Genomic DNA, 26818 nt, shown 5'->3' on the forward strand with positions numbered 1-26818 from the left:
AGGTAGATGAGAGTTCTATGAGTTTATAATCTGGTAGGAGGAGAGAGCTGGACAAAAATAACTATACTATAAAACAAGGTGAAATAAGCTTTATAATCGACACTACCAAGGTGTGTTGATACTATTGACAATGGAGAGAATAATTCCTATTGCAGAGATTTGTGAGGTGTGTGTACGGTGGTTGGGAGGGGTAGAGATGCTTCAGTTAAGGGGATGGTATTGATACTAGACAGTGAAGTATAGTTATGATTTTATTGCTCATGACGTCTTTTGTAGCTCTAACATATAAGAGATTTCTACAGATCATGCCAGGCAGAGGGAATTGTGTATAAGAAATGTCAGGAGGTGAAGAATATCAGGACTGTTTGGACAGTGTGTCCCAGTGCAGCTGGAGAACAATGTTAATGTAAGTAGGAACTGGGGTAGCAGTGGACGATGAAGATAAAAAGGCCTTAATTGTGGAGGACCTTGAATTCCATGTGAAGAAGCTTAGACTTTATGCCATGGGCAATGGGAAGTCAAAATGGTGGTGAGATTATAATTTACAAAATTAATGTAAATATCCATTACAAGTATAGGACAGAAATGATGTGGCTTAATTGCAGCCCATATTTAAAAGGCTTATTAAGAGTCTAAGTTGACTTTCTGTGAGTCAACCTAGTAATAATATAATACCAATAAAGCCTTTGCCATCTTTGCTTAAACTTTTAGACGAATAGCATCCAGAGTCCTATTCTGTTAGAGTCCTGGGCTGGGGTGTGGGCAGGAGGTCTCTAGATACAATCGTTAGAGAGGAACATTGATAGGCTGGAAATTACCTGAAGGACAATGACCAAGATCAAAAGAAATTCAAAACAGTGCCTTGGGAGATGTGGTGGAGGGAACTAGGAATATATTCACTCCAAAGAAGACTTGACAGGAGGAAGGAACTGTCTTGATTTATCTGAAAGGCTATCATAGAAGCAGAATTGGACTTCTGATTAACTGCTGAGCTGAGAACAAGAGCAGAGGGTAAATGTTAGAAGAAGGTAGATTTCAGTACAATGTAAAGGAGTTTCTAATTTGAGAGATTTCTGAGATTTAATGGCCTGCGCAGGAGATAATGAATTTCCTTTATAAGTGGATATTTGAGCAGAGGACGGATGGCTATGCGTGAGATTCTAGAAAGCATTTATCTATTGGATAAGAGATACACAGATGACAGACAATTTACCCTCAAAGACAGAGAACTTGTGATTCAATTTAGATGAAGTATTGAAGAGATCTTTGCAAGAAGGACTTTCAAGACAGAGGGTGTTCTTAGTAGTATCAAACATTGCAAAAGTCAAAATGAGTTCAGATAAAATGCCATTGGATATGGTAATTCAAAAGTTAGGAACTGATTCAGTAGAATTGTAAGGTTAGAAGCTATATTCACAATGCGTTAAGAGATTGTTGAAGACTTGGTATCTCTTCACCAAATAGTAAAAATTAATTGAGGCCCTAAGATGTGTCAGGCACTATTTTAGGTGCTAGTTATACAGCAGAGGATGAAACAGACAAAAATGTTTTCCTTTGTGGGGCAAGTTGTGGGGTGGAAAGTGGGGATAATACAGATAATATTACATACAGTAGAAGATGTTAAGTGCTGTACAGAAAAATAAAGCAAGAAGGAGGGGTAGAGAGTGCTGGGTTATGCAATAATTGGGGAAGATGTTCAGGAGGACTGTACTTTGAAAATGATATTTGAACAAAGACTTGAATGAAATGAGTGAGGCCATCAAACGATCATCTTGGGAAGGGATATTCCTGGCAGAAAAAAAAAAAAAAAACAACACTTAGCTAGAGCTAAGTGAGAGAGGGCGAAAGTGGTCATGATTATGAGTGGCCAAGCTTATAGAGCATGAGAAGGACTTTGGATTTTACTGTAAGATATGGAGCCACTGGAGGATGTTGAGCAGAGGAGGAACATGATCTGACACATTTTAAAGGATCTCTTTGGCTGTTGTGTTGAAAATAGACCATAGAACAGGCAAGAGCAAGAGCTGAAAGACCAGCTCCTGCAGCAATCCCGGTAAGGATGAAGACAGCTTTGACCAGGTTTGTAACAGTCGAGGTGGTGAGAAGTGGTAGAGCCACAGGATTTGCTAACAACTTGAAAATTTGGGTTTCAAGAGAGAAAAGACTTAAGATTGTGTTGAAGGTTTGTGACCTACAGGAAGGAAGGAGCTGCTATTGTTTGAGATGAGGAAGACAGTTGAGCAGTGAAGGGAAGGAGGAAGGTGGGACAGTGGCTTTGGGTAATAGGGCACTAGGATTAAGAGAAATGGGGATTTTGCTTTTTGAAGGGTAGGGCTAACTGTTCTTATGGGCAGGAGAGAGAGTAAGAGTGATTAGTCAAGAGAAATACATATGTATGTGAAGGAAGTTTCATGAGAACATAACAAATAAAGATTTAGCTTTGGAAAGAAGGAAGATAATTCCTTTCCTGGGAAAGGAACAGAAAATGTCAAGGTAATCTATGGGAAATTTGAAGGAATTTGCACTAGATGATGTTTTAGTAATTGTAAGCTTTGAACTGCTTCATGTTTAGAGAATGAAGTTAAGATTAAATAGTTAAGATATTAAATAGCTTGTAGGGACTAAAGTAAGAAGTCAACTAAAGAGAATAAGACTTTCAGCTACATTACAACTCAATATCAGCATGAATTTGTACCATATTTCAATACATCGAAAACAGACTGGTTGTTCATTGTTATTTTATGTACCACCAATAAAGAAAACAAAATACCCAAGATTAGGAGATCTCCATATAAAAGTGGGACACCTATACCTTCAGTGTAAGGCTACACAAGGCATAAGCCCACTCATGTGGAAAGTTACATGCCTCAACCTTGGCAATGGATGTAGGGAGGGGTACAAATCTTCCTGAGAATTCAAATCATAAGCTAATATTCATGCAAGTCTGTAGTCTAAAATTTTCACCACTAGTGTAGTCTAAAACACCTCAAGCAGAAAAATTAAGTAGTATGCAGTCAACCCCCAGGTGACTGGCCAAAACTATTACAAATCCTCTCTTGAAACACTCTTTCAATACATTGATTGTAAGACTAACATTGTGAGATCCTTCTAACCGAACTTTAAGACTCTATTGTAAGATCCTTCTGATTTTAGAATGTTCAAATGTGAAAAGACATGTCTTAGAAATGTAATAAGGCATGGAGCCAATTTACCTACTTAGTGACTCCAGCATGCTAAGCAAACTTGAATGATGGAAGAAGGGTCTTTTAAATTCCAAATGGAGTTAATTAGCCAATGGTAAGGGAGAAAGAGATAATGTGAAAGTGAAGCAGGGAGTTATAGTCTCTCCAAGCCTGTCTTTATTCTGGTAGGTGGTAACTAGACTCTCAGAAATGGCAGATTCATGGCATTCAGATGGTCTCCTTCCAAGGAAGATATTACATCTTTTAGAGCCTAGAACAGTGCCTGTCATATAATAACTGCTCACTAGATATTTGAATGAATAAATTAATGATTAATTCTGGTACCCCTCTCTCACTCAGCTTGACTAGACCTCAGAATCCTTTTAATGCAGCAATCACTAACAATAAATCAAGGTTGGCATGTGACTTGAAATCTATTTTCCATCTTTGAGTTAGAGATTTTGAATTAGAAAATAATATGATGAAAACAGGAGAAAGCAGTGGCCTTTGAAGTCATAAAGCCTAAACTGTATTTCCCATTATATGTGAGATGTGATGACTCTTTCAATATCAATGCCAGTTTTTCTATTTAAAGAAGGGGGAGTAATTTCTCTCCTGCCTACCTCAGAGGGGGGTAATGAATCCCAAGAAGGAAGATGGATATGGAGTGCTTTTCCAACTAAAGTGCTTAGAAAAGTGGGCATCGTCGTATTTAGGCAGCTTATTGCTTTTTAAATCAAAGTGATTAAAAAGTAGTTTTAATAATATTTTAGGCAGTCTATGTTTACATCTAGTTCAGGATGATGAGCTTGAATAGAAAAAGAGTAAAGCAAGGAGTTTCTGGTTAAGGAGAAGATGTTTGGTGAGAATTACAGTGTTTGGTTTTGGAAACTGGGCATAAAAGGGTTAGATAACTCCTACAGTCCTGAGAAGTTATTACTTGGAGGGCAATGGGACAGTTAGCAGGTCTAAGGTTGTTGATAAAGACTATGGAGCTTTAGAAGGAAGCTCGTTCTGACGTGTTAGGTTCCAGATAAGATTGCTTTGCACTCACTCACTCACAAACATAGAAAATGAACTATGGTTACCAAAGGAGGGAGAGGGGTGAGGAGGGATAAATTAGGAATTTGTGATTAGCAGATACACACTACTATATGTAAAATAGATAAACAACAAGGACCTACTGTATAGCACGGGGAACTATATTCAATATCTTGGAATGACCTTTAATGGAAAAGAATCTGAAAATATATATATATATATGTATGTATGTATAACTGAATTACTTTGCTGTACACCTGAAACATTGTAAATCAACTATACTTCAAAACAATTAAACAGTAAATAAATGAACAATTAAAATCATGACAGAGGGTCACTTGTCAAAAAAAACAATTGCTTTGAACTCACATACATGTGAGCCATAGAAGACCCTGAGAATGTCTGGCCGATTGGGATTTCTTTTCTTGAGTAAATAGTATGAATTCATGTAGAAAAATAAAGGTAAATGATTGTGTGTTAAATTATGTAAACTACTTTCAAAATGTTTAAACATGTTTCTAAAGATATTTGTAAAAGGTCACAGCTTACCTTACTGGAAGTTGGATAACATCGCAGCTACAGGGATTATGACTTAGGCTGACCTAGGAGGATGTGGCTGCTTTGGGTTAAAATATGCTGCATGGTCAATCCATAGTTCATAATCCATAATTCAACTTATGGCTGAATATTATGAATTTTCAATTAGACTAATAAGTTAGAGAGATGAATCTTAGGTTTCTTAAATTCGTAGATCAAAATTCTTGCATTTTATAACTAAATGAAATTTAAAGGGTGATTTCTGACCATTCTCTGATTAATACTCTTGGAGAAATGATGGCAATTTGAGCATAAACAAATTATTCTCACATAAAGAATTTTCTCACATAAAGAATCTCACATAAATTATTCTCACATAAAGAATTTTCTCACATAAAGAATCTCACATAAATTATTCTCACATAAAGAATTTCCTTTGCCTTTTACCTTCTAATATCCTGTAAAATTTTAGTATTGAGTTATGAGCTAAACCTCAGATATTAGATCTTATTTGTCACACTTGACTCTGCCGTTTATTATACTTTCTTCACTTTCTCCTCTGCAGCTTATGTATCTGGAAAATAATGGTACCAGAAAATAAAGTTATCCTAATAAAATTTACAAGCTTAGACATAGAAAATCAAGTTGAATGTGACCATGACTATGTATCTTTACAATCAAGCCGTGGAGTGCTTATTAGTGAGTATGCTACATTTATTTTCATTTGTCATTTTAGAGTATCCAAACAACCAAAGAGGGGCTAAAGGGTCTGAAATTAGATTTCTGTACACAGGGAAATTATTTCATCTTGCAAACTGTGCCCTTTTGAAGGGGCCAGGAGTGTGTGTGGTAAGAGTAGAAGCAAAGACCAGCATATTTCCTGAGGTTTATCGATTCCTTTCTCAAGTTTAATAGCAGTATTGAATGAAATTGATCTCACAATTGTCAGAAACTTCCTTTCAAGGCCATGTCAGTTTCTTCCTTCTTACCACAAAAGCGGGTGCATGTTTGCCAAATCTGGTACAGACAGAAAGCATATGGAAGAAAATGTAAACCATTCATAACCTTACCACCTAGAGGTAAATGTTGCTAACATTTTGATGTATATTTATCTATACATATTAACTGTACACACTGAACTCTACATTGTTTTATAATGTTCTTTTTTCTCATGACAATAGGTAATTTCATGTCATTTCATTTCTTTTATTGAATACCTCTTATAAGCTATGTAAGCATAACTGATATATTTACTTTAATTGAAATATTATGTGTTAAGCGTGATAGAAGGTCTCTGGAGCTGGCATAGACCTCGGTCTCTAGGTCTCCATATGGGCAACGATTAGGATAAATATTTCTTCAGAAATATTTGACAGAATGCTATAGTCAAGGTATTGTGCTAAGGGTTATAATATTTATTGACTAAATGATTTCATGCTTCAGGCCTTTTTACCCAGTAATCATTCTTTAAACCAATCATTAAACCAGATATCATACCAAGTACTGGATGTATACAGAGTAAAAGCAGTCTCTGCCCTACTGAGCTTGCAGTTTGGTGAAGTAAATAAAGGTGTACCACAAAGTAGGAAATGACGTAGAGTAGGATATGTGCTGTGGGGTTCAGAAAAGCTCTCGTTTCCATTGGTTGTCAGGGAATGTCTATGGAGAGCTGGACTTTGAGTTATACCCTGAAGGATGAGTAGAATTTGGACATGTGAGATTGGGTATGAGGAAGTAAATGGAGTATAAATTATTGAAGCAGAGTGTAGAATGAATTAAAGAGACTACTGTATACTTTGGTGTATTTAGAACTGAGAGTTCATGGAAGGTAGTATCAGAAAAGCACGTGTCTAAGTTTGTTTCCATCATTTTTCAATAATCTTGTTTCAATTTCTTTTGCTTTTAAGGTAAGGTCTGTGGAAATATATTGCCCTCACCATTGCTGACAGAGACCAATGAGGCCACAGTTACCTTTGTTTCTGATACAGACAACAGTGGCAGCAGCTTTGAGCTTACCTTTACTGCTATACGGAAGAACTCAGAAGCAGGTAGGTATTAAATCAGGCATGCAATTCCCTGCTGTTTTTCTGTGATATGAGGGTGAGGAAGAGGGAATGCCTTTGGCTATTCACCTAGGATTTCCGCAACACTTCCATAGGTTCAGGATGTGGGAGTGGGGCTGTGCTGGTGGTGGAAGGGATAATTCACTCTGCCGGCTATCCTCACCTGTATCCCAGGAATGTAGGGTGTCACTGGTTGATTCATGCTCCAGAGAAACACACTATAAAGGCAAGCAACTAAGGAGGCCTTTACTTCATCAAGAAATTAGCTGTGTGTGTTTAGCAGAACTTGCTTCATCAGGACTGTTAAATTGTCATATGATTAAGATCTTCTATTTGCTTTTTTTTTTAACTCTAAAAGGGGATCTTTGTATGTAGTTTAAAATGTTTTAGCAGTTTAAAAGAGACTAAAACAAAAAGTAAGTCTCCTACTTATCTAACTCGCATCCTACTTCCTGAAATCAAACACTGATAAGTTTCTGGAATATCCATAGAGAGAGATTCTGAGCATTTACAAACATGTATATATTCCTATTGCTTGGCAGTGCTTTCTCTACTTAAAAATATCTCAGGGATCTTTCTAGATAAGCCCAGAGGGCTTCTTTACAACAACTGCATTAAATTATATTGTGTGATGTCCCTTAACTTCTTACACCAGTTCCCTATTAACAGACTTCTAGTGAGTTGCCAGTCTTTGCCCATGCCAGCAATGCTGGTATGTTCCTGTGTCACTGTTTTTGGACAATGTGGATGTATGTAATTCCCGGAAGTGGACTCACTGGGTCAAAGGGTTTGTGTCTTTAAATCTGGTAGTAATTGCCCTCCAAAGAGGCTGCAGTTGTTTACCCTTCTACCAACGGGATATGAGGGTGTGACTGAGAGCTCTTTAACGTATAGAGGGAAACTTTAAAAGTTTGTATCTTCTCTTTGACCACTTCTCTGGTTATGTTTATAATTTGTACAGCTGACATATGAAGACCTTAGTATTGAATTTAACCAAAATGGTACTCATGCTGTTGTGATTTATGGTGATCCTGAAGAGGAACATGGGTTGGGTGGTAACATTCTGTCCTTTAAATTTAATCTGAAAAGTATGAGACAAACCAGAGTAGTTGGAGCATTGGCTGGCTTCCTTGGATACCGTGAGGTAGAGTGGGGATACGAATTTCTTATACTGGAAACTCATGATGCCATAAAACTTTAGCTTTAAAATCTATCACTGCAACTGATTTACCAGTAAAGTTTTTTAATAGAAACATGCAAAATTTGAAGAATGTTTCAGAATATTTGGAAGGTGAAAAGGAGGTCCCAGGGAAAAAAGAAAATGTTAACACTGAGTAAATTTTTGGCAGAGATTTAAGGTAAAATTTTAAACATTTTTTTCTGTATTAATCCCTTCAATTGCTGATATATTCATTTTTATGTCCAAGAAAAGTAACCAAAAAAAGATTATTCAAAGATTATTCAAAGCTATAATTTCTACATGAGCCCTAAAAGTTAAATTTTGAACTAAATTCTTCAAATATACTTTCAGCTTTGACCTACCAATTTACTGCGTATGAAAAATTATCCGTTCTGACCATGTTACCACATCCTTAACACCTACTATGTGTCCCTCAGCTAGGTGTAGTGTGGGTTGGAGACCAGGAATATAGATAACTTTGGAATGTTTATTTGGATAATCAGGGCAGGTGAAGGGAGCCCAATTCCTGAATGCAGCAGATCGGGACCCATATAGAGTGGGGTTTAGGTGAAGCAGATTTCAGATGTGTTACCTATCACATAAAGTGTAGCCATGCTCAGTTTGGAAGGGGGAATACCAAGTTTGGGATTTTCTTTTTTTTTTTTTTTATTTTATTTATTTTTTTTTGCGATACGCGGGTCTCTCACTGCTGCGGCCTCTCCCGTTGCGGAGCACAGGCTCTGGACGTGCAGGCTCAGCGGCCATGGCTCACGGGCCCAGCCGCTCCACGGCATATTGTTCCCGGACCGGGACACGAACCTGCATCCCCTGCATCGGCAGGCGGACTCTCAACCACTGTGCCAGGGAAGCCCCTGGGATTTTCTTTAATTCACCTCTTCTCGTTGTCTATAAATTAACAGTCAACTGAGGTTTCTATGCATACTAAAAGTCAGATAATCTTGCCCTATCTATAGAGTTTTTCCTGTGAGATAAAATTATAGTACATTGTTATCTTGAAACTAGTGTTTGATTCCCACATGAAATGGAAGGGTACAAAGCAAAGTTGGAGAAAACAAAACCTTTCGGAAGAAAATTAATTGGATGATATTTTACCTCTGTTTTCTGATTTTTAATTTTTTGTAACTATAAAGCAAAGTTCCCTAAAACTTTTACAGCCAAGCTTTGTGAAATCTTGAACGCCACTCGGGTATTCAGTCCTGGTAATATGATGGTGATTCCTTTTAAAAGTGATGGTGAAAAGAATTTCCAACGCTTCAAGGCTAGATTCAGCGTTTTACCCTCAGGTGAGTATAAGCACTTGTATGATTGTGATATTTTGCTTATGAAAATGGTTATAAGGAAGATAATTTAACCATGTTTATCTAAATTTAGGGTGCTTGAATCACCTAGGTAGCAAAATTAAAATGCAGATTCCTGGGCCCACCCCCAAAGATTTTGATTCTGTAGATGTGGAATGGGGCCCTGGAACCTGTGCTTTAAGAAGTACTTCAGATGATACCAAGAAACTGTGTCCACTAGATGATCAAAAAAGATTCCAAGCACCTTATATGAAAAGTAGATAATTCAGATTTGAGAGTGTAACTCAGAAATGAGATTGGCTCTGTTTGGGGATGTTTGAGGGCTTTGAAGGATTAGTATGATTTTAGTCATTCTAGAAAATAAAGTAGCCTTTACTCAGACAAAAGGGATATCATATGCAAAGACCCTAATGTGAAAGAGCATGGATGTTGTACAGAAATCTACAAATACCTCAATTTTGTTGGAGTTTTGGAGGGAATGATAAAAAAGGCGAGAGTTAGATCATGAGGGACACAGGATATTAAATGTTCGGTACCACAGTGACAGCATATCTAGTTAACATTTATTGATTACTCACCCTGTACCAGGTATGGACTAAGCATTTCACATGTATTATTACATTTATTCCTCAGTACAAACCTAAGAGGTTTGTATACTGTTCCCCTTTTCACAGATGAGAGAACAGAGGCTTAGGAGTTCAATAACTTTCCCCAAGGTGCATAGCTGACACAAGGTGGAGCCAGAATTCAAACCTTAGTGGTAATGTAGAAGATGGCATTAGAGGTCAGGGGTGAGCTCACTCGCAAGGAGAGTAGTGAGGAAATCATGGTAAGAATTTATTCTGGCATTGCTTGATTAGTTATGTTGTGGGGAAGGAGATATTTGAAGAAGAAAAATTCCAGCATGATTTCCAGGATTCTAGCTTGAGTGGCTGCATGGATTGTGGAGTCATTAAATGATACAGAGAAACATAACAAGAGCATCTTGACTGTTAAAATCAATTGATTCCATTTGAGATATGTGGATTTTTATGAGCTTGTGGGAGATTCAGATGGAGGTATCCAGCAGCCCTAGAATTAGTCCTAGATCTAGCAGTCCTAGATCCAGAATTCAGGAAGGAGATTTAGATCGAAGATGGACATTTGGAAGTCATATATATGTAAATGAATAAAAATAGGGCTATGAACAGTCCTTTCGTGGAATATCTTTCAGAATGAAAAATAGGATCCTGAAATAAAGACTGAGATTGGGAAAAGATGACCATAGATATATTTTTAAAAAACCAGGAGAGTAATTTCATGGAGCCAAGGAAGGAAGAAATGCTTAAAAGGGTACAACAGGGATATTAAGAGATATACGACCAAATCACATGTATGGGATCTGGCATAATATTTGAAAGATAGTAGTAGTTAGATCAACCTAAGAGCGGTTCCATGATTGACCATGTAAGCAAGTAGGGTCAGCTACTATAGGCTACTCTAAGTATTTTCAATTAATATTTTTTTCCTCTGCAGATTCTTTAAACAAAATTGGATCAACATCATCTTCCAAAACCAATGCTGTATCTTCTACAAAAGATATTCCATATGGTGAGTTGATGACCATGTGATTCTTATCTGTTTAATTTCCTTTCTTCTCTAACTAGATGTCTCTTTACAGAAGCCTCATCTTGCATTGATATAGCTTCACAGTGAGCAAGAATGAGTTTTATATTTAAGCCCGTGAAATTTCCAGAACCCTGTTTGGGTTTGAGTATAGACTTATAGATAGAGGGAAGAAGAAATAAGCTTGATGACAGGAAAAAAGAGGTACAGAGAGCATTCCTTGTCCTCATTTATTCCTATGCAAACTTAAAATATCTTCCTAAATTCTGTGTTTAATATGATTTTGCATTTGGGGGCAAAGGGTGAAAACAAAACTTTTCTGTTTGCATTTTTTTAACACACTTGCAACTCTTAACTTCATTATAATCTTAAGTGTCTGGTTAAATATTATGAACTTTCATTGCTCTGTATGCATGTATTTCATATGTTCTAGTTGATGGGTTTTAATATCAATAGAAAGTTGCACAGGGAGCTATAAAGAGGGGAAATTGTCTGCCTCTTACGGGGGAGTCAGAGAAGACTTCATGGAGAAGATAGTACTTGATCTGAGTCACAGCAGTATTCCAGACAAGAGAACAGCATTTGGATGTCTGAGCCAATTTGGTATGTTTGGGGATTGGTAAATGGTTTTATACAATGAGAAAGAGAGATTAAACAAGGATGTATAATAAAGAACCTTGTATCCTTTGCTAATAAACAGACTTTTCCTACTAGAATGTAAGTTCCATGAGGGCCAGGATTTTTGTCTACAGTATGCTGTTCATTGATATGTCACCAATGTCTAGAACAGTGCCTGGCAACACCAAACACTAAATAAATATTTGTTAAATGAATGAATAAATATAATTTTTTAGGCCAGTACCTAAAAACCTGATTGCTTAGCAGAGTCACCTAGGCAAGCTTTTAAAGTCAGATTCTACAGAGATGGGTCTTAGGAATCTATATCTTCATGAAACTCATCTGGTATTTGGGAATTACTACTGTTGGCTATGGCAAGCCATTGGGGGAGGAGTGTGTTCTTAATTATTTCAGTTGGATGGGTCATTAGTTTGATCTCCTTTGCTGTAGGTGTCTGTGGCATCCCTCCATTTAGTCCCCAGTGGCTTTCCAGGAGAATTGCAGGAGGGGAAGAAGCCTGCCCCCACTGCTGGCCATGGCAGGTGGGTTTGAGGTTTCTAGGCAATCACCAGTGTGGAGGTACCATCATCAGCTCTATTTGGATTCTGACTGCAGCCCATTGTGTGCAATCGTGAGTGAGACTGATGATATTTTACTAATGTATTTATGTACCATACCTAGGACATAAGTAAAATTGTCTAACTTCTAAAATCATCCAGGCTAATTCTGAAGCATGAATCTTCCTTTCAGTGTTTCTGCCCCAGGTCCACCTAGCCTCTATTTAAACAATGTCAGTGAGGAAAAAGCAAATCAAATCTTGAAATTGTTCATCCCATTTATAGGGATCTCTGATTATGTTAAGTCCAAGTCTGCTTCTCTGTAGCAGAAACTTATTGATCTAAATTTACTGCAGTTCCAGAAAACAAGAACTCAATCTCTTTCTTCTATCACATAACAGCCCTTCCTATACTTCAAGAGTCCTCTCACATTGCCCTTAACTTAATCCTTAAGCTAAATGCTCATTGTTCTATTGTTTGTAATTCCAGAGGCCTCACCATGCAATGTACCTTACCCTGGATTGGTTTAGCCTTGTTCCTTTTAAAGTATGGTTCACGACAGTGGAGAGCACAGTAGGATAATCCACACCTTGATCACTGAACTTTCCATGTTTTTAAATTGTAAACTATGCCATGATATGAAAAACTGTATATAATATACATATGTAATCTAAAGAATAGTTAGTAAATGTATATTTGTGTCCCTACTACCTAGCGTAAGAAGGATCTTTACACTTTCCTTTCAAAACCCCTTAGTGCCCCTCCCAAAGAGGTAAACACTATGCTAAATTTTGTGTTCATGATTCCTTTGCTTTTTTTTTTTCGTTTTAACATCTATGAATCCCTAAAACCAGTATATCACCTTGTTTTTCCTGGTTTTGATATTAATGTAAAAGAACTATAGTTTATATTCTTCTGTGATTTGCTTTTATCTTTATAACATATATAGATTAAATCATGTGAATGTGTGTAACTGTAATTAATTCATTTTCAGTCCAGACTAGTTAAGGCAATCACTTGTGGGTTGGTTCTGGACACTGTATATTTAAATACTCCCGAGGATAAACAACAAGGTCCTACTGTACAGCAGAGAGAACTATATTCAATATCCTATGATAAACCATAATGGAAAAGAATATTTTTTTAAAATGTACATATATATATATAAAACTGAATCACTTTGCTGTACAGCAGAAATTTACACAACATTGTAAGTCAACTATACTTCAAAATAAATAAATACTCTCCAGATGATTCCAATGTACAGCCAAGGTCCAGAACACTTCCCTGTCCCTGACTCCATCTTGACCCCTCCCCTGCTTGTCCCCGGTGGACCCACACCCTTCCTCAAACATGCTGTGCTTGTTCCTTTCTCAAGGTCTGTGTAGTTGCTGTTCCCTCTGCCATTCAGGACACCAAGGTCCATTTAGTTGTCCTGTCTCCTTCGCCTCCTCTTGGCTCTGAGTCTCACTGACTTTCCTTGTTTTTGATGACCTGGACAGTATTTAGGAGTACTCATCTGGTATTTTGTAGAATGTACCTCAGTTTGAGTTCGTCTGATGTTTTTCTCATGGTTTTACTGGGATTATGGATTTGGGGGAGGAGGAACACAGAGGCAACATGCTCTTCTTATCACATCATATCAAGGGTACAAGCTGTCAACATGACTTCTCAATGATGACGTTAACCTCCATCACTGGCCCAGGCAGTGTTTACCAGGTGTCTCCACTGTAAAGGTGCATCTTCCCCCCATCCTTACTTACTCTTTGGAAGCAAGTGGCTAAGGGTAGCCCACACTCAAACAGTTGGGCATTAAGCTCCACCTTCTTGAGTGCATAGCTTCCTACAAAAATTATTTGAAATTCTTCTGTATGGGAGATTTACCTCTTCTCTTCCTTTTATTTATTAAATCATGTATTTATACCGGTGTGGACTTGAAAATATTTACTTTTATAAATACTGTATATTTATTTTATTGCTCAAATTGTTCCAGCTTTGACTACTGTGAGTTCTTTCAGAGTGGCTTCTTGTCTTTTTGATATTCCCCCATCCTTTGTGACACTACAGGATGCTCCAGGTTCATCTTATGTATTCCCCTCTCAGTCCTAGAAACAGCCATTTCTCCCGTGAGCCCTGGTTCATTTTATTGGAGAATGGCATGAGAAGTCAAGATCTGGGTGCTGAGCACCCTGCTTGCTACTAGGGGGCTATTGTTTCTAGGCCCTCTTAGCTGAAAGAGCTAGAAAATGTAAGTATGCATAATAACTCACTTATATAAACCTATTTATCTATCTGTACCTATATTAAAGTAAACATGAGTTCATGCGAATATTGCCAACTCAATCCAGTAACCACATGGTTCATTCTAACACCTTCTGCCCTTGGAGAAGCCATTTTATAAGAATTCTATCAAAGTGCATTTTTATGTACCATGGAAAAACCTCAGTTATAGCTGACTAATTAGTGAAAATTAATGCATTGGAGAAAACAGCTATTAGTATTGATACCAGAGGCACAGCAGAAGCTTTGGCAGACTCCCTTGTCAAATAGTTTAGTCTGTTCCTGAATTAATGTCATGGACCATGACTCCTTGCAGCAAGATACCAACCACAGCAAACCATTCTTCACAAGGTAGAATATTCAACTTGATGAGTCAATTGAGATTAATAAACAGGGTCAGCTAAGAATGTTTGTGAACCATTTAAGTTAACCACAAAAAGAACTTGTGTCCAATATCATTAGTGAACCTTCTTGGTTCCTTTGTAAAATTTCATTAAAATAGTAATAATGTTTGTTTTAAAAGGCAGTTAAATAAAGTTATCAGGTAAAATCTAAACTACCTTCTCCATTTCACTAATCCATTCCACCTCTCTGGAAGTAATCAATATTAAAATGTTTTAATTATCTGATTTTCCATTAATGTTTATGCACATTAAATGTACTTTGTAGTATTTTATAATTTTTTGCACAAAACATTGTGCCTTGTATTTATACTGATATGAAAAATGTCTGTGCACCTCATTTTTTCTTTAACTTTTCATAGTTGCCTAACTTACTTGACCAGAAAAATATTGTTTTGAAGCTTGAACTATATAGATCTTTACCCCAGAAGCGTTTGATATGCTGGTATAACCGAGGTAGTATGTTCCCTTCATGCCTTGCCTTTAGGGAACTCTTCAGCTGATTCCTTCAAGGACTTGCTTCTCCCTGCCTCAGCTTCATCAATCTTATACACATCCATATATGTATACACATCCATACATAAGTATACACATCAATCTTATACTCCATCCTCCATAGAAGGGGGCTTCTGAGTATCCAAATCCACTGAGGGATGAGCCAGTTGAGGAAGTGTGCAAAATCTGGGAGCCGAGATAGACATCATTTTTGCTGAAGGTCACCAGGTGCCAGGCTGGCTGGCATTGCTGGGTAGTGTTCCAAAGACAATAAGGACGACTGACAGCAACACTGTATCACCTCCCATATACTACTGTCCCTGGCACTGGTTACCCTTAGTATTAGTTCTCAAACTTTAGGAAACATCAGAATTGCCTGGAGGGTTTCTGACTTAAAGTCTGGTGTGGGGTTGGAGAGTCTGTATTTCTAACAAGTTCCTGGGTAATGTTGTTCTATCCTTAGGAAAAACCTGGTGTGTTCTTATTTTGCTGACTCCACTCTGGTCTTCGTGATCATGTGGGATTTTTAACTTACTTTAGGGCACTAAACTCACTTTGCAATTGTGCGTTGGAATCTTTCTGTCTCAAACCTAAATCAGCATTTTTTTCAATTTCAGCCCCTTTATGTAACTTAGCAGTTACTCTTTCTTCTCCTGTTGCAGTAAGTGATACATGTCCCATTGTTGCGTTGGGGATGGGGCCATAAGGATACAAGAAATGAAGCTTGATCATGGGCAAGTGGGAAGAAAGGCTAGAGAAATTCATAAATTGATACCTTCAGCTATTGTCCCATATTGGAGAAATCTCAAGCTTTGTTGCTTTATAAAGCGTACGTTGTGTTGTCATATACTTTTTACAGTGTTCTCTACCAAATAAAAGGATATTTGATGACTGTGCACAATTTCTTCACTAGAGATTGTGAGCTACATTATCAACTCTACCATGATGTTTATTATTTCTTTGTATTGTGGACACTATTCTCTGTATAAAAAGGTAGAATGAATTTGTCATCAAATTGGTCGCCTGGACACATGCCGGGACACCCCTTGTCTCAGCCAGGGAGGTTCTTTTTCCACTCGGATTCACACAGCCAATCATGAAACCAATGCTGAGACTGGGACAGCAGAAGCTTTGTTCAATGGCAGAAGAATGGAGAAGTGGGAATTTAGTTCGAAATTCAACTTCTTAACCCAATTCTGGTGGAGACACCATATATATAGGAGGGTCGAAGTAAAATGGAGGGAATTGGAAAGAGTGGGAGGAATATTCATGACTTATCAGAGAACAAGGGTGTGGTTTGGACCTGGAACTGATGCAGCACTCCTTTTCAGTTCTTGTATGGGCTTTTCCAGTGTTGTCATGGCAACCATTAACTGTCATGGTGCAGGTGGGTACATCATTTAGCTATTGTATTACAATGAGCATATAATGAGGTCCAAGGTCTAGTGGAAGTCAAATTTCCGCCATCTTGAGCCTAGTTGGGTCTAACCAGTTCTTGTTTTTCTCTTTGCAGCTTCCTCCCGAGACTTAGATACGAGCAATTGGTTTCCTTTCAAGGCAAGGGGAGGGGTATGATTCTAGGACAACAGCTTGGTAACAGCTTTAAGAAATAAGTTAGTAATGATTTAGAGGGTGACTTTGAGAATAAAGTTGATCCTTCCATTAGAGTGCATGACAGATAAGAACAATGATAATAATAAATGGCTACCATTATGGAGTCTTTACCATCTGTAGAGTACTTGCCAGGCACTTTACCTAAGTTAGTTCCCTTAATAGAGGCACATTGAAACACATGAGTGAGTCAGACTCATCATGCAAGAAATTGAAATGAGCATGGTTATGACTAGAGAGAAGATGCCTATGTGTATTAAGAAACATCTCCTTTGAATAAAGTGTATTGAAAAATAATTTCAATAAATTTTACTGAAGAAACAGTTTTGAAAAATGAAAACTTAATCTCCGAGCTGAAGTGACAGTGTACTTCTGGCAATTGAGAGACTCTTTACCTGGATATTTTTTCAACTGAAGATCTTTTTTTAAATTTTATTTATTTATTTTTGGCTGCATTGGGTCTTCATTGCTGCACGCAGGCTTTCTCTAGTTGCGGTGAGCAGGGGCTACTTTTCGTTGCAGCACGCGGGCTTCTCATTGTGGTGGCTTCTCTTGTTGTGGAGCACAGGCTCTAGGTACGTGGGCTTCAGCAGTTGTGGCTCGCGGGCTCTAGAGCGCAGGCTCAGTAGTTGTGGAGCACAGGCTTAGTTGCTCCGCGGCATGTGGGATCTTCCTGGACCAGGGCTCAAACCCATGTCCCCTGCATTGGCAGGTGGATTCTTAACCACTGTGCCACCAGGGGAGCCCTGGAGATCTTTATGTGGCAAATTAATGGATGTACATTTAAATTTTTAAACATCTTTTTGAAGTATGTCAAATGTGTGCAAATCTTTAGTACAGTTAGAGGAATTTACACAAAGCAAACACCCATGTAACCAGCACCCAGATCAAGAAACAAATAGGGGCCCCCCTCGAGGCTCTCCCAATAATCACCCCTCTAAAAGGAATCAGTGCCCTGACCTCTAACACTATACGTGAATTTTACCTATTTTTGAATTGACAAATCTTTTTTAACCTGAGTTTCATCAATTCTGGTTCCTGTAATATAATGTTTGGATACTTTTAACAGTAAAACATGGACCAGAATCTACCTCATTATGAAGGTAATTTTTTTCATGCATTCCTAATATCACTATGAAATTAAAATAAGCTCTAACTTTTCTTTTTTCCTTCTTAACTTAAAAATAGTCTTTGGTGATATTTGATAAGGGCTCCAAAGACATTTTATGGCCAAAAGAAGGGGGCAAGATACACAATTAGGAACTTGTCCTCAGGTAGGTCAGGAGGCAGAGTGTAGCATTGCTGGTTACACAAAGGTGCCAGACAGGGTAGTGGGTGGTCCCTGACTGAACTGAACAGTGCATGTTGGTAGGGCCAGAAGGGGTTAGACCAAATGGTGAAAAATGTGTTTTCATGACAAACTTTTGTTGTTCTTCTCTCTCCAGGAAAAATAATCCACTCTTGTGGACCATTGTTGCTGGAGACCATGACAGAACCTTGAAGGAACCAACTGAGCAGGTGAGAAATTGTTTTAATGGTTATTCCGCCTAAATTTTCACATGCCAGGGAATACATTTAGCTAAAACATGTAGTTATTAATCCCCTAATGCCCTCGTATACTTATCATTTATACTAACATTTAAAGATACCATTTAAGATCACATTTAATCTGAAAATTAGGTGAGGTGAGTCAAGAAGTGCAAATTCAGGTCCATGTACACAGGTCCACCATAGTCTGGTTTTTCCAGGACCACCAGTCCTCAGAAAGCGGTGCATGGACTCCTGTAAATTATTAACAGAGATTGCCCTTTTTAATTTAGTACAAAGTCATCTTCATTACTGATGTGTGGAAATGCAGAGATTTAAGATTATTTTGGACCAGTATACAAGGAAGTTGTTCAACTCATTGACTTTGCCTTGTAATCTCTTGCTTGCTAACAATACAGGTGAGAAGGGCAAAACACATTGTGGTGCACGAAGACTTTGACAGACTGACCTTTGATTCTGACATCGCCCTAATACAGCTGAGCTCTGCTCTGGAGTTCAACTCAGTGGTGAGGCCAGTGTGTCTCCCACACAGCACGGAGCCTCTGTTTTCCTCTGAGATCTGTGTTGTGACTGGATGGGGAAGTGTTAGTGAAGGTAAACATTTTACTTTTGCGTAAACATCACTGCTGGTTGAGAGTTTTGAGAATGTGTCATGGAAATGATATCAAGTAGTATCTGCTTTAGCCCTTCTTCCTTCTGAAACATTGAAACCATGTTTTATGTAGCTGTAAAGCTCATCAAATTAGAGAATGAGCTGTTTTATATTTTTCCATCAGGGTGACTTAATCATAGGTAGGCTAGATCTGTGAAAGGCCAGATACAAGTATTTTATGCCTTGTAAGCCATGTGGTCTCTGTCACAGCTATTCAAATCTGCCATTGTAGCACCAAGCAGCCATGGACCATATGTTATAGAATGGATGTGGCTGTATTCCAACATAACTTGTCCATGAGTCTTAAATTTTATACAATAATCTTGTCACAAAATGTTATTCTTTTTTGGATTTTCCTTTCAACCATTTAAAAATGTACAAATCATAATTAGTTCATGGATTGTAATAAATAGGCTTGGGGGTGTAATAAATAGGCTTGTAATAAATAGGTTTCGGTTAGGGCCTGGCATGAAATTGGCCTGTTGGCTGGGGTTTGATGACCCCTGGGCTAGATTCTAGAGTTCTTAAAGCCACAGTGAAATACTGAAAGATCTGAATGGGTTGATGTTTGTGTCCTGCTTCTTTTCACTGTATAAAGTTATTTTCTTTTATATTTTCCTTCTGTTTATATGTCATTTAAAGTCTGTGAGCTTGCAGATGTAGAAGACAAACTTATGGTTACCAAAGGGGAAAGGGGGTGGGGAGGGATAAATTAAGAGTTTGGGATTAACATATATACATTACTATATATAAAATAGATAAACAGCAAGGTCCTACTGTATAGCACAGGGAACTAAATTCAATATGTTGTAATAAACTATAATGGAAAAATTTATATATAAACTATATATAGTTTATATATAAACTATAATGAAAAAGAATATATATATATATATATATATATATATAACTGAATCACTTTGCTATACACCAGGAACTAACACAACATTGTAAATTAAATATACTTCAATTAAAAAAAAAATAATGATAAAGTCTGTGAGCTTAAAGGAGGTGAGATATCTTTGACCTCATACAGTATTCATGTTCTCAGCTTACTGTGCTACCTGCAGCCAAATTGCATTTTCCTAAAATCTTCACAACCACCATATGAGGAGATTTTATCCTCCCATTCTGCAAATGAGGAGATTATGGCCCTGAAGTCTAAGTAATTTGCTAAAATTCCATGGCTAATAAATATCAAAAGTGGGATTTAAAATCAGTGTGGCTCAGCTGATAAACCTTGAATGGCTTATTTGTTACATTTGGAATACAATCTGAACTCCTAGCCCAGCATTGAAGGCTCTGCATTGGACCTCCCCATACTTCTCCAGCCTCAGCTCCTCCTTTGTCCCCTTGTTGGCTGACCTGTGTCTTCTTTCTTTCTCAAGCTCTGTGCTTTGTTTCCTATTCCAGTCTTCTCACAGCCCCTCCTCATTACTCCATCCTCAACTCAAATCTTCTCAGACCCCTTTCTTGCAGCAGGACTGTCCTTCCTTCACTCTCTGCACAACCTGGTTTTATCATTTCCTTGCACATAAATGGACTTGACATATTTTACGGAATCATTTTCTACATCCCACCCCTTAGAGCGGGAGCCTCTTGAAGGCAGATCTCTGCCTAATTTACTGCTCTCTCCCCAGGACTCAGCATCTACCTAGCATAGAGGAAACAGTAAATTTTTATTGACTCACTGGCCTCAAAGCCCTTGAATAAATGTACCTGTTCTTTAACATCTTCAACCTTCACCAACTCCATGACCACCAGATGATGGAGGTGGTTACAGTTTTATAAAAGGTGAATTCAGTCTTTTAGTCTCAGAGAGAAAACAAGTTCTCAATTTTGAGACATGATAATAAGCAACATTGTTAGGTATGGTCCCTGAAAAGAGGATTTTAAATACATTAAATTATCTATGTATTAGATTACTACATTAAAAAAAATAAGATTTAGAGTCGGACCTAGGCTAGGTCCTAGTTCTGCCCCATAGGTGCTGTGTGATTAAATCTTCAGAGCTCTGGCTTTTTCATGTGTGAGATTAGTGTGACAGCCCACCTCACAATGTTGTTGTGAGTATTAATAGCTTAGAGTAAAAAGCTTTATAAATATATTAAGGAACGATTTACATAAATGTAAAGTAATTTTTATTAATTTTTTTCAAAAAGCTATAGGGCTATCAAATACTGAACTTACCTTTTTTTAATTAGTCATAAATCTAAAGTGATAGAATAAGTCACACAGAACACGTGTTAACATAGACCTGCCTGAGGGCCAGGCGGGAGAAGAAATTCTTTAGTGTTCATCATCAGTGTCATCTTAAATTAGAGCTGAGATTAGGCCTCAGTGATAATAAAGGAACAAGAGAAATATGGTTTTGTTTTATATGAGTGCTACCAAGTCCAAGCTCACTCTGTTCGCCACACGACAGTCCAACAAATCAGAGATGAGGCATTGAGGCAAGGAATACTTTATTCAAAAAGCCCACAGACCAAGAAGACAGCAGACTAGTGTCTCTGAAAAGCCATTTTATGAGGTTTGGCCAGTTTCTTTTATAGCACAGAGAGGGGGAGGAGATGAGGAAGTAAAGTAAAATGGCCATAAGTTTTGCTAATATCACCTGGAATGGCCAGCCTCAGGGAGGGGATGTGTTAATTTCTTCTTTCTAGTAGCCATCCACAGGTGGGCAGAGTCCAGATGCTCCCCCAAACAAAGGCACTTTGTTTTAACATTCAGGCGGAGGGGCAGGGTTCCCCGAGGCAGGCCATTATGTACAGACAGTATCCTTTCAGTGAACAAAAGCTGCAGAAAGCAAAGGTTAAAGTAAAAGAAACAGATCCAACATGTAGTCTGATTTGGCTCTTCCCTGTTACAATTGGAAATCATATAAATATATTATTGTTATGTAGTTATAATATGTTTACGTAAAATATTTACAGTTGACCTTTGAACAATGCGGGGGTTAATTCAAGTGTCATTTATAGTCAGCCCTACATACCACAAACCGTGTAGTACTGCAGTATTTACTATTGAAAAATATCTGAGTATAAGTGGACCCGTGCAGTTCAAACCTGTGTTGTTCAAGGGTCAACTGTACCTGTAAAAATATATAAACATATATATTTATAATACAAATTATCTGTGACACCAATTCATATCTTACTGAATTTCTCTTTCTGAATTCTTAATAGCAATATTTGAAACACTAAAAAATTTTTTAACATCTTTATTGGGGTATAATTGCTTTACAATGGTGTGTTAGTTTCTGCTTTATAACAAAGTGAATCAGTTATACATATACATATGTTCCCATATCTCTTCCCTCTTGCACCTCCCTCCCTCCCACCCTCCCTATCCCACCCCTCCAGGCGGTCACACAGCACCGAGCTGATCTCCCTGTGCTATGCGGCTGCTTCCCACTAGCTATCTACCTTACGTTTGGTAGTGTATATATGTCCATGCCTCTCTCTCGCTTTGTCACAGCTCACCATTCCCCCTCCCCATATCCTCAAGTCCGTTCTCCAGTAGGTCTGTGTCTTTATTCCTGTCTTACCCCTAGGTTCTTCATGACATTTTTTTTTCTTAAATTCCATATATATGTGTTAGCATACGGTATTTGTCTTTCTCTTTCTGACTTACTTCACTCTGCATGACAGACTCTAGGTCTATCCACCTCATTATGAAACACTAAAATTTAAATCAGAATTAAGCTAGAAAAAAAAGTGTTTCTGATCTTGTTTCTCCTGCCAATGGATTTTCTTCACCAAGATGTCACATCTGGAAATAAAGATGTCCTGCACAAAACACTGTGTTTGGATTCAGAATTCTGCATCAGCTTAGGCAAAACCGAATGATGGCAGCTGTGTCGGTGTAGAGCAAGTCTGAACTTAAATATATTTCTTTAACACCACTTGTTGCTTACTTCATTAACAAGCTCTCTTTCTGAATCTATTTCTTAGATGGCGGCCTAGCGAGTCGCTTACAGCAGATTCAAGTGCTTGTGGTAGAAAGAGAGGTCTGCGAACGCACTTACTATTCTGCCCATCCAGGAGGGATTACAGAGAAGATGATCTGTGCTGGCTCTGCAGCGTCTGGAGGGAAAGATGTGGGTCAGGTGAGAGGATTCTAATTTTGCAGAGGGGAAGACAGGAAGTTGTCATCTGTTGGAGATTCTCCTTAGACAGGAAGAATCTACTCTCAAAGCCACAGACAAGCATCTTGGCCTGTGCGTGTAGCATCATGCCACACCCCTACTCGAAAGCCAGTAGGACAACAGGAAGAGTGAATTACTTAGTCCAAACTTGCTGAGATGGCAGAGAGACAGAAGCAGCCATCAATCAGAGGGGAAGTGGGTACACAGAGGAGCCCATGAGAAGGTAGGAGAGGGCAACACCAGGTGGGAAGGTGGGAAGATGTGTTCTGCAGGTGGGAAGATGTGTTCTGCAGGTGGGAAGATGTGTTCAGATATGCTTAAAGCTTTGGTTAAAGGGGAACGAGCAAATACGGATTATACATTAGTGTATCCTACTTATGCCTTAAGAGTTTTATTGTTTCAAATTATTACTAAACTCCTGGGTACCCACACTTAATTTTCAATCACAGAATAAAATAAAATAATCATGAAGAAAATGAGAACCTTTGAAAAAATGGTTTTCATATGCAGCGGAAGACAAATCACAAAGCAGTAGTTTAATTTTAGTGATATCCTAAAGGCACGAAGCTGTGCAGATGTATTCACACGTCAGTTGGACAAGCATGCTATTGGCAAGTTCAGAATCAACTAGGAAAAAGACAGGATACGGGCAAAAGGATTACAAAACACCAGCTTTAATATCCACAAAGCCGACTGAGGAATATGCCTTAGGTATGCAACCAAAAAGTGTTTCCAACACTAAGCAGCCCACCTTGAACACCTAGTCTGGACTTGAGGCAGCCTGCCTAAGGGAAAGTTGGGGTCTGTAGAGCAGACACACTTCTCCAGATTGTTGTGTCATTTCATATTGGTCTAGAGTAGAGAGGGAAGAAAGAATGAATCTTGAGTTGCAGCTTTTTGATAGTCCTCCCCTGCCTCCCCACAAACGCTCCCCCCACCCCCCTGGCCACGAAGAAACAGAAACCAATGGATACCACCTCTATGGGGAGAAAACTGGGCTTTAATCTGGATAGAAGTCTTTCCATTGGCAAAAATGAGGAGAGAAGGAAGGAGGTCCCCTCTTAACATTGAATATAAATTGAGTGTAGTTAAACCCTTTCCTTGTGTCAAGCACTACCCAAATTCTGTTTTATGTTGCATATTGTAATTTGCATTCTTCAGAAGCAGACTCTGAGAGGAGGATTCAAGGGCAACAGTCTGCTTAGAAAGTACAAATATCACTGGTAGAAATGTGAGGAGGTGGTACAGGGAAGGGAAGGCAGCCCATCTATTGATGTGCTATTAATGTGCTATGAAGCCAACTACCACAGGGAGGGACTGAGCTGAATCCTGCAGCGAAACTCTGGCAGTGATGCAAAACACACGCAGTATATTTATCCCCTCCCGTTGGAGGGGTGAGGGAGCTTCCCCAGAGTCACGGTTGGGAGGCTGCAGGGGAGCATCTCCCGCAGTCTGAGCGGCCTTATGGCTGTGGTGGACAGGGCAAGGGCCCTCAGGCACACAGCCAGCATGGACTGGAAGGTCCAAGGAATATGGGAAGGGCACTCATACCATCTGCTAGAGGACATTACTGTTATATTATAAAAATCCAATAGAAAAGTGCTCTGAATTAATGTGTTCATTCTCCCCCTTTTGAGGGATGGTTTTTCTTTCTTTTTCACATCAAGAAAATTACAAATGGCTCTGCTGTCTCTGTCATGTTTAACAGCATGTAACATTAAGGGAAGAGCTTAATCTATCAAGAGAGCAAATAGGTCCATGTCAGAGGTGACCCAAATACCATAATCTCGGTTGGTACCTATATTTATTTCAGCTACATCCAGCTGTCACTTTCGCTGCAGTGTGACCAAATTTACAGCCACTACAAAGAAAGGAAAATAGGAGAGATTCTGACTAGATGTGGGTAGCTTTCTTTTATAAAGAATACTGAATTACTAAAAGGGTGACTTCAGAAACTTGCTTTGATGAAACAGACTCTAATATTTCTATCAGGTAATTGGTTTTTACCCCTAAAAAGGGTTTTTACCCTCCTGTGCATACTCAGGGGTAATGGACCTGCTAATGTAATTTCTCATCCAGGAAGGTGAACATCAGAATGTTGGAATGCAGAGACATGGGAGTTTCAGATACACAGTGTAGAATCCTGTGGTTCTTTGCTCACAACAAATTTTAGATTTTTTTTTTAATCTCAAATTCTTTGACCTACCATTGATCTTTGTCTTCACAGAGTGATACATGTTCTGTTCTTGCTGACTTTTCCAGTCTAGTTCTTATTCCTCTCCTCTTGCTTACTATTTTTCAGCCACATCGATTGCCTTCTGACCTCAAACTTGCCACATCCTTGTCTAAGTTGGGGCCTTAGCCCAGATATCAATTCTGCATTAAAACGCTATTCCTCCAGGTTTTTGAAAATCCACCTCCTTATTTTTCATGTACGAGCTCAAATGTTATTGAAACTACAAATAATATACATGCACGTGTAAGCATACACACAGCTACCATTGTTCTCAACTTTTCACTCTGAGTATTTCCTTTATGGCTATTATCACCATCTAATTTGTTTATATTCTTTTCCAGAATGCCTGGCTCACAGTAGGCACCTAATAATTTTTAAAATAATCAGTAGGTACCATTTGTTTCTTGAAGATTTACCATGTGCGAGGCCCTGTAATAAGTGCTGACCATAAAAGATAAATTAGACAGGCTCCTTCTGTATCACAAAATGTTTGTAATTAACTGAAAAATTCTATATTGTGTATGTGTTCGTACTGAATGAATGAGTGAATAAAAAAACACCTGATTTGACAAATCAGACTATTTTCAAACTGGAAGGGCCTCCTAAGTATAATCTTAAATTATGTGGGAAAAAAATTAGGCCCAGAGAAAATGTTAATTGTTCTACATTACAGATTAAGGAATCGGTCTCCTATTTCCAGTTCAGGATTTCTCCTGTGAAATTCTCCATATAAAATAAACACTTATCTCAAATATGTTATCAGCTCAGTTTATTTTATAAGAAGACAATTAAATTAAACGTTTAGTTTGGTCCTAAGTACATTTGTGTCAAAAAAAAAAAAAAGCCCTGATAAAAAATCAGAAAGCCTATCTTAAAAAAATGCAAATCCTATGTTTTAAAGCTTGTTTTTTTTTTCAGTTTTATTGAGATATAATTGACATATAAAATTTTATAAATTTAAAATGTACAATGTGATGATTTTGATACACTTAGGTATTGTGAAATGCTTACCATAGTAGGGTTAGTTAACACCTTCATCACCTCACATAATTATCATTTCTTTCTTGTGCTGAGAACACTTATGATCTACTCTCTTAGCAGCTTTCAAGTAAGCAATACAGTATTGTTAACTACAGTCACCATGCTGTACATTAGATCCCTAGAACCTGTTAATCTTACAGCTGGAAGTTTACACCCTTTGACCAGCATCTTCCCATTTTTCCCATTTTTTAGGTCTCAGGTATATGTGATATCATACAGTAATTGTCTTTCACTGTCTGACTTTTCACTTAACATATTGTTCTCAAGGATTATCCACGTTGTCGCAAATGACAGGATCTCCTCCT

At 38.1% G+C, this 26818-nt stretch overlaps 1 protein-coding gene across 1 annotated transcript in view; it reads left to right on the forward strand.

Moving 5' to 3' along the window:
* OVCH1 (ovochymase 1) overlaps positions 1 to 26818 on the forward strand; it is a 60965-nt gene that overhangs the window by 3622 nt on the left and 30525 nt on the right. The window contains exons 5-15 of the mRNA XM_065888191.1: positions 5326 to 5459; positions 6668 to 6808; positions 6919 to 7049; positions 7785 to 7875; positions 9179 to 9307; positions 9396 to 9578; positions 10838 to 10912; positions 11996 to 12176; positions 18335 to 18407; positions 18836 to 19031; positions 23043 to 23197. Of these exons, the coding sequence (XP_065744263.1) occupies positions 5326 to 5459; positions 6668 to 6808; positions 6919 to 7049; positions 7785 to 7875; positions 9179 to 9307; positions 9396 to 9578; positions 10838 to 10912; positions 11996 to 12176; positions 18335 to 18407; positions 18836 to 19031; positions 23043 to 23197 (1489 nt within the window). The remainder of the gene's footprint in view (positions 1 to 5325; positions 5460 to 6667; positions 6809 to 6918; positions 7050 to 7784; positions 7876 to 9178; positions 9308 to 9395; positions 9579 to 10837; positions 10913 to 11995; positions 12177 to 18334; positions 18408 to 18835; positions 19032 to 23042; positions 23198 to 26818) is intronic.

Source organism: Phocoena phocoena, chromosome 11, assembly GCF_963924675.1.
Source record: "Phocoena phocoena chromosome 11, mPhoPho1.1, whole genome shotgun sequence".
Classification (NCBI taxonomy): domain Eukaryota; kingdom Metazoa; phylum Chordata; class Mammalia; order Artiodactyla; family Phocoenidae; genus Phocoena; species Phocoena phocoena.